Source organism: Dermacentor variabilis, chromosome 11, assembly GCF_050947875.1.
Source record: "Dermacentor variabilis isolate Ectoservices chromosome 11, ASM5094787v1, whole genome shotgun sequence".
Taxonomy (NCBI): Eukaryota; Metazoa; Arthropoda; class Arachnida; order Ixodida; family Ixodidae; genus Dermacentor; species Dermacentor variabilis.
The window spans coordinates 7,458,799-7,467,449 of NC_134578.1; the positions used below are offsets into that span (position 1 = coordinate 7,458,799).

The following is an 8,651-nucleotide window of genomic DNA, read 5'->3' on the forward strand; positions in this document are numbered from 1 at the left end:
ATTGATGCTCTTTTCGCAGCAAGGACATTTGCACTGCTGCGACATTTTATTGAAACGAAGCTACAACAAAAGAGAAATATGTAGACACATTGATTCGTAGCAATATGGATAACAGGAAACAGTCAATACAGTAATTTGCAACAATACAGAAACCGTAATAGGGTTTAAAGATGCGTTGAGCAGACCACAATGCAGCGGCAGCCAGCACAAAGCATCACTCAGGTGCTGCATGCAGCTCGAGCAATACTGAAGATGCACGAGCGAGACTCTCAGGGCCACGCCATATACACTACACTAATACAGTCCTGACTACACGGGACACAACCGCTTAAGCCCCAGAGGCGAGCCTAGTCACTAAACTTGCGGTTGGGGTTTCTCCCAAAGAGCGCTGTGCGGACCTGTGGCAGCAGCTGGTGAAAGATCATGTCCAGCCGCGACTCAAGAGTGTTGCAGACACGGATGCGGCCCCGCTTAGACACCAACTCGACTCCACCACAGATGCCTTCAGAGAGATTTCCTTCAACGGACAGCTGCACTGTCTGGCCCGTCACTGCATGGTACTTCCGTGCGACAGCATCGGTGTCGATGAGTTTCTTATCCTTTGGTCGACAGCACACAGTCACCTGCAAAACCCAAGCAAAAGATATGCCATCACAGCGCTCTGTTCCTTCTTTTGGCCGGCTCGCCTGTTCCTTTCTTTCCTTGTTGCACTGTACCAGCTTGAAAATGAAATACCAAATTGCCCAATCCTCAACATTAGTGGCAATCAACCCTTCTGTAACATAAAGGAGGCAAACGCAGCCTCAGTTGCCTGGTTCAGGGTGCTTTTGTCAACATTACTGCTAAAGTAATGCTCTTGATATTCAATGTTTTGAAAAACAATATAGGCTGTGTGACATGGGGCACCATTAGCACAAAACTTTTCTTTAAAGACACTGGCATTTGTGGCAACTACTGATTCTACAGCATTGTGTGTAATTATGTATAATTTGTTGTGCAGGGGCTCCAGATGTGTATATTGAATGTAGGGGCAGGGGCTGGGGACGCAGGGGGGAGGGGGATCATTTCACTTACACAAACTTTTTTTTTTTTTTACAGCAGCGCTCTTATACACTAGGTTCTGGCAGTTTGTGTGCGTAGGCAAAAAAGATGCCGGCCAGCCCAGAGCTAAAAGAGCTAAAGCATAAAGCAAGAACATATTGCCGGGTATACCCCAGCTGTGTTTAATTGAGAGAAGTGTCAAAAAATATTTTGATAAAGAAATATATAATAAAAAAGTAAAACCAGGATAAACACTGTTTAGTATGGATTGCGGTTTGATGTCAAAGGCTCTACAAGCAAACCACATAACTTTATCTCAGTTCCTTTCCACCCATGCGATGGCTAGGCTGCGTGCAGTGAGGACTGCAGAAGAACAGCGCACCTATGAAGAACACAGTCATGAACAGAAGCAGGAATGTGTGTGGTGACGGCGGGTGGCACGTAATATGCACAAACATGGCACTACAAATGCGAAGCACATGCATCCTTTGGTTGGATCACCCCTACCAACTCCACTCGATTAGTAATTGTGAGTGATTTCAACATAGACGCATCTCGGCCAGACGGAAGGTTCAGCAATCAATGTTACACAAACATCAGTGTGCCCACAACGCGTGATCAGTCGTGTATATACCTCACATTTGCCAAGAACCTTTCCAGCGTTGCCACAGAGCCACTGGCCGTATATCATAATGATCATAAAGCGATAGTCACCTTGGTGAGCAAATAATAAATCCAATAAAAAGCAAACAAAAGAAGGCTAAAAATAAAAAAAGCATTGAGTGTGCAAAAAAAGGAAATCGTGAAAAAATGAAATTGATCTTATTTTCAATCAACATATATATTATCAACACATTTATCACCATATTACAGCTCGGCTGATCATCCACTTTCACAAAATTAAATAACTCTGATTTTGTTGTTGTTGTAAACAATGCTTAAAGGGACACTAAAGAGAAAAATTATTTCTTCTGCATCAGTAAATTACCCCTCTAGGCCACCAAAAACACCACTCTTACTAGGATAAGACTCTTGGTAAGCCAGAAAAAGCGCAACGAAACACGGGTGGTGACACCTCCTTGAAGCTCCCGCACCTGGTCGCTGTGACGTAATGGATTTTGATGGCATCTTCTAGGCCCTACTTACATATATAGCGGTACAGATTGATTACATTGTGTTCTAAAGGAACCATATATCAAACATGGCAAGTTGTGGGAACCTTTACTCAGCCAACAATGCCCAAATGCGATAACATACTTTGGAATCCCTGACGTCATGCTGACATACCGGCATCTGGGTTTCGGTGCTAAATTCAAATACTGATACTTTGACCTTCATTTTTGCACCTAATAATCAAACTATTATTTTGAAATGACTGTCTACAGTGTTCTCAAACAATGCTTTATTAGGCTAAACTGATTTGTTGTTTCGCTTTAGCGTCCCTTTAATAGCTATATTAAAGAGGGGTCAGCACTGAGAGGGCAGTGGCCAGTTGCAATGGAATCTGCGGGGGTGCTCACCCCCCCCCCCCCTCCTGCCCCCCTAGTTCTGGCACCCCAGCATTCATGTGTCTGAAACCTGTGCAACCCAGACATCCACAGGCTTCGTTTCAATGAAAACTTTTCGAGTGAGAAAATTACTCTGAGTGTGTTACATGTTCTTCTGTTTTATTTAATTATTACCCAAGAATGTATATTTTACTTTTTATCCTATGTTATTAACTAAGTGAAATAGGGTAGCTGTTGCCAGCAAATGGCAACAACTCGTCTGGTTATTATCTCAATAAAAAAAATAGGTATTTGGTGTAATTTCAATTCTTCCCTATACATTGAACAGCTTTAATGGAGTCTTTATTTCTGTGTGTATAATTGGCAGCAGCAGAAGAATTCCAACCTTTCACACCTTCTGTGCCCCAATACCTTCTGTGGTCACGAGAGAGGAGTCTCATTGACATACCTTTAACTCTTTCCTTAGCGCAAGAAACATGCTCATTTTGAATGCCTTTATGTTTTAGTGTTCTATTTCAGGACATACTAGTCGCAACATATACCATCATGAATCTATATAATAATATATATATAATATATAATAATATATATAATAATAAATCTATATAATAGGCCAAGTAACGAATGAGATAAAATGACATGGAAATGTATGATCCAGGAGAATGTACAATTGAAATGACACTTTTATTATGTCCATTTGCATGCACATACCCAACGAAAACCATATAAGCCAAGAACATATCAAACAGGTTCTATTATATTACCTTAATGTTCTGTAAGAACAACTGGCCCTAGAGTTTATCTACCCGAAGAAAATCTTACACTGTGAATCCTTCAGCCACTGTGGGAAAAGTGTAGCACACAAATCTTTCTATGATTTGCCATGAATTCATTAAAAATGCACAATGCAGCTTCTATTATTGTTCACTGTGGTTCAGTTACATAATATACTAGTCTCACAACATCAGACAGTAAGCCTTGATGAACCTTCTCTGACACCACTCCTTTCCTTCGAGACCCACCTGCGTGTTGACCCTTGGGAAGTAGGCCTTACATGGTTGCCAAACCTTCCGAGGCATTGTTTCATTTGTGGCAGCTCTTGAGGCTCATTCACACTAGGCCAACACGACACCGATTTCAGTTTGCCGACTGTGAGCAACAGCATTTTTCCCTTTATGTCGGCACCCCTGTCGTACTGTACCGTTGCCGAGCTCTCCGCCGACCATTGGCAGATTGTCGCGTCGGTACAGTGCAGCAGAGGTGCCGACACAAAGGAAAAAGCTCTGTCGCCGACAGTCGGCAGACCTAAATCAGTGCTGTGTTGGCCTAATGTGAGTGAGCTTTTAGTGATGCCCTGGTACTCGACAGCTAGAAATTACGGCTTGCCTATGATCACGTGGTAAAAGCCTATTTACCATGAGCCTTATTTTTTATATCTTTGCGATTATACTTGAAGATTGTCATGTGATGATCCCTCCTAACCTTTTTCCTCCCTCCATACAATGTTTCTTTAGAGCAGTTAAGTGTCATCCATTCACAGCACGTTTACTATATGCATAATAAACCTTTTTCAGGCATAAGACAAGCTGAGCTCACCATGCATGCACTTGCAAAAAGAGAAACGATGAGCCAACTCGTCCAGCACTCCCTCAAGACTATCTAAGCTCGTCCTATGCTCTGTGGTGGTTGTGGTAGAAGATGTAAGGTGCTTGTTGAAGACTGAAGTTGTGTGTGTGTGTGTGTGTATATATATATATATATATATATATATATATATATATATATATATATATATATATATATATTATTTTATCATATTGTCAGCTGTCTATTTCAAAAGGGCATCCTCCAAATGAACAATTTCAGTAGTGTTGAAAAGAAGAAAGACAGAGCTGAGCTTCTTTGAGCAAGAGTGATTTTGTAATAGTGTACTGTGTTGAAACGCGTAAATAAGGCCAAAACGTGCAGTGAAACCACCTTGTATGCAGTGATGCCTACCTTTGCTACAGTTAAAAACATTTTTTTTTTTCCTAATAAGCTTTCCCTTTCTGCACATTTTCCCTGTTCTTGCTCTATGCCAGCAACATAATTGTTTGCATGCAAACAAAAACATTTCATCTTTTTTGCAAGGTTTTTTTTTCTTTTTCATTCTTTTAACATTTTTAAAGGCTTAAGAATCCACAAGATTATTCTAAACCAGAAAGACGAAGCCATACTAGTGCTGCACGCAGACACCTGCGCCAGTGTTTTCCCTAGTGCATTTAAGTGTTCATGAAGTGGACCACACTGGGCCTCCGATTTGTTGTCCTGAATGGCCCAGGACTGTCCGAGAAGCTGCATAAGACTGAAGCTCTAACAGTCTGGGCGTTGTCTACGCGAGGCTAGACTCGCTCCAATGCACCCACCTCTGTCTCGAGCAGCCGCAGCAGTGACTGCAGGATGAGCTTCTCAAGCACCTCCCGATATCGCGGCTCATCGTGGGTAATGTCGCCAAGATGGCGGCGAGCCTCCTCGAGCACCTTATGGATGTGCCCCTCGCCCTCCTTCAAGACCTTCAGGCGTGCCTGATTCAGCATGTTGGAGCTCTGGCTGCACATCCACAGGTTACCATTACTATTGCCACATACACTGCCTGTTCAGGGAGGAATCAAAAAACGATTTTCTAGAAAGCAGTGCAGTGCAGATGACAACATCCATCTACTTTTTCAGCAACACATTAGCAGTGACAAACAGCAAATATGTGGTGATCACTGATTAGCTCATAACATATCCACATTTCATTAATTAGCTTCTAATTATTTTACTTCAGATGTTTTTTATTGTTACAATAGATATGTAATGCTTTATACAGGGGGAGGTCCCAAATTGACTATGCAGGGACCACCTATGCTGTTCGGAACAGGCAGACAAATGAAGTGCAACAGAAAAAAAAAGTTGGCTTTAACACTGTGCTATATGGTAACAAGGGCAAGTGCTGAGAAAGACTATATTGGTCTAAGTGCTAATTTTGGCAAAAAATGTAATGCGACAGAAAGATAAGTAACAATTTGAAATTGTGGAACATATATTGTTGTAGGACACATTGAAATTGCAGAAATGAAGCCAATCTCGCAGACCAGCAAGCTGCTATAGCCCACAAACTCTTTAGCTACTGCATGTGCATGCTATCTGGTAGCACGGGCTAGCAGCTAAGCTAGGCAGCTACACTACCACTTCTCTAGTTAAGCCACTGCAGTAGGCTCTTATCACATGGGCCACTGTATAAAGAGCAGAACTAAAAGACCAAGTCAGTTACTTTTTTTTCAGGTGCCCCAAAATCAAGGATAGCTAATTGCATGTTTGATGCTTTTGCATTTGAAATATAAACCTGTGCAGACAGCACCACACATTTTCATACCACCAGCTGTCACATTAGGCCCAGGAACCCATCTACAACATGAGCAAGAGTGAAAATTTCCTTAGCAATATTAATAGGCACACAAGTCTTGTGCATGTTAATTAGGCAACGTAAAGGCCCATCTGTTTGTCAAGCTTACATAACTGTCATGTTGTTGAAATAGAAATGCTTTCATTCCAGTGGCATGATCACTTACAATGCCGAACAAGTATCACACTATCGCAAGCCTTAGCCCATAATGACAACAAGGAAAAAGAATTGCACTCACATCTTTCGCTGCAGTTCTACCTGTTTCTCCTTGCGTGAATAGTAGTCCATTATCTTGAGCCGCTGCTCAGCAACCAGGCGACCTTTCTCAATGTTGAACTCTTCCTCAGCCTATGGGTGGGGCAAGGCAAAATTTACGAATTTGAACAAGTTGACAAAAGGTAAGGTCAAAGTGCAAGGTTGCCAAATTGACCTTGCCTGCATATATTAAACTACGTACACTGTGACTTCTGTTTTGGAGCCCCTAACTAGTTCGTATATTGGGGCAATTCTGAAAAGTGTGACGGATGTTACGTTTTGTGGTCTGGCCTACCTCCCTAAAGATAATCATCATCAGCCTATTTGAGTACACTACAGGGCAAGGGCTTCACCCGAAAATATCAGGCTACCACTGTCCTGTGTCGAATAAACCCACCTGCAAATTTAATAATAATAATAATATTTGGGGTTTTATGTGCCAAAACAACTTTCTGATTATGAGGCACGCCGTAGTGGAGGACTCCGGAAATTTTGACCACCTGGGGTTCTTTAACGTGCACCTAAATCTAAGCACACGGGTGTTTTCACATTTCGCCCCCATCGAAATGCGGCCGCCGTGACCTGCAAATTTCCTATCTCCCATGACTCCATCTAATCCTTTGCTACCCCAACTTCAAGTCCCTTCCATTTCTGTTACTCTAATTAGAGCATTGGTTACCTTATCTAAAACACACCCTGCCCAACTTTGCTCCTTTCTCTTAATTTCAAGCTGTAACATCCCATCTAACCCTAGTGTTTGACCTCTAATACTGCGATCTATACCTTTAATGATGCAACTATCATTTTACTGCTGCAGATGTCTGCACAAAGACATTGTGATGTATTACATGCCTAAAGGAGCCATTCACTTGGCATTAAACAGTTACTGTAAAATGCAGAGTGTTTGAAAAGCTAGCTTTATTTGGACAGCGGGGCATGGCTGAAGACTGTGTTAAATTTTCAGAAAGCGTTAATTTCATTGCTATAACTTAAAACTCGGAACTGTACCATACGTCATAATTACACGGTATTTAATTACGGGCAAAAAAAATATAAGCGGCGAATTACACGTATTTGATAATACCAACAGATTCAAAGGGGCTAAGCTCAGCTAAGCAAGGCCTTCGGAGTAGTAGTAGTTCTGCATCCACTACGTAGGCAGAGTTTATATTATTGGATTATTTACTTTATACCGATGGGCAGAGTGATGAATTCTCTTATTTAGAGGAAAAATATCTGATTAAGTGCAATTGGGCGCCAGACGACATACGATACTTCGCGTTATCATGCAACCTCGGTTCTTGCGGTGTTGCGAATGTGAGCCTCGAAAAAACAGCTATTCCAAGAGACATTATATGGGCGGTGCATAATCTTGACTACAGCAAGGTTTGCGGCGGCCATACAGCCCGGCAACTTACTGTTATGTATAGACTTTGAAAAAAAGAATCCTCGAAAAACGCTGTTCTGTCGAGAACAGACGAGGCGGCGACTGACACGAGCTAACGTGACACTAAATTACAAAAGCTTTTGTGTGTTTAGTGTCACAAAGCGAAGGTAGAACAAGCACGAGCTCATTCGACGGCGACAATTAAGGCCGGATGTCACGCGCCTCACCACGGCAGCGCGAGCAGACTCCCGCGCGCGTGCCAAATATTTACCTTTGCGTCCACTTCTTCCACTTTTTCGTTTGCCTCTTGTTCAATGAACGCCATCATGTGCTTGATCTGAAAGGTAAACGAAAGCACGAGACAATCACTCTGGCCCAGGCGAAAACTTTGCCAACACGTTTCTACCTGTTTCTTAACGTCAGAGTCGCTGAGAGCCATGGTTGAGGAATTAGTTGACGGATGCTGTTACTCCAAATCGCGCGTTACACTTTTCGGCCGCAAATTTTCAACCACTGCACCGTTTAAGACAGCTCTGTATGTTACGAGGCGAAGACACTGCAGCTGCGGGAGGTCGATGCAGACGCTGTCATGTGACGCTGCCGAACGTAACTGACGTGATGATGATGATGATAAGCGTCTGGAGTGATACCACAGGTGATACGTTGCTTGAAGCATTATATGGCATTATGCTGCTAAGCGCTGCAACACGTACGACACGTACTAATGCATTTGTATCACAGCACTAAACAGTGCACTGCATCTGTAGCTACAGCGGGAGAAATTCGACTTTTACGGCGTACTAAATTATGTGATAATGTTTCGTTTTTGCCATACATGCAGTAACAAATAGCACGGCGTCATCCACACCTGACTTATTTTCGTTTAATACTTTAGAGCAAAACTAAAGGCAAACGTTTAATAGCTTCAATAAATATAGGTTTATGAAGCCACCTTTGCGCCAAACAAGATAATGATTTATTTTATAGCATACTAACAGTGCAGTATGGCAAGCCGTTTATTTGTTAAATTACG

The 8,651-nt window shown here is 42.3% G+C and overlaps 1 protein-coding gene across 1 annotated transcript; it reads right to left on the reverse strand.

Moving 5' to 3' along the window:
* Positions 1-5: 5 nt before the first annotated feature.
* Vha26 (V-type proton ATPase subunit Vha26) lies at positions 6-8,231 on the reverse strand. Its single transcript, XM_075675395.1, has 5 exons — positions 8,025-8,231; positions 7,890-7,955; positions 6,215-6,324; positions 4,955-5,138; positions 6-623 (listed from the first exon to the last, which is right to left on the reverse strand). The coding sequence occupies exons 1-5, from the start codon at positions 8,055-8,057 to the stop codon at positions 348-350; spliced, it is 669 nt and encodes a 222-aa protein (XP_075531510.1). The 5' UTR covers positions 8,058-8,231; the 3' UTR covers positions 6-347.
* Between the last annotated feature and the right edge of the window lie 420 nt (positions 8,232-8,651).

Bases quoted from the DNA above. Each gene is read 5' to 3' on its own strand.
- Vha26 (XM_075675395.1), bottom strand. From the start codon at position 8,057: ATGGCTCTCAGCGACTCTGACGTTAAGAAACAG. The intron at 7,956-8,024 runs GTAGAAACGTGT...TTTACCTTTCAG, and splicing joins ACTCTGACGTTAAGAAACAG to ATCAAGCACATGATGGCGTT. The intron at 5,139-6,214 runs GTGAGTGCAATT...GTGGATGTGCAG, and splicing joins GTAGAACTGCAGCGAAAGAT to CCAGAGCTCCAACATGCTGA.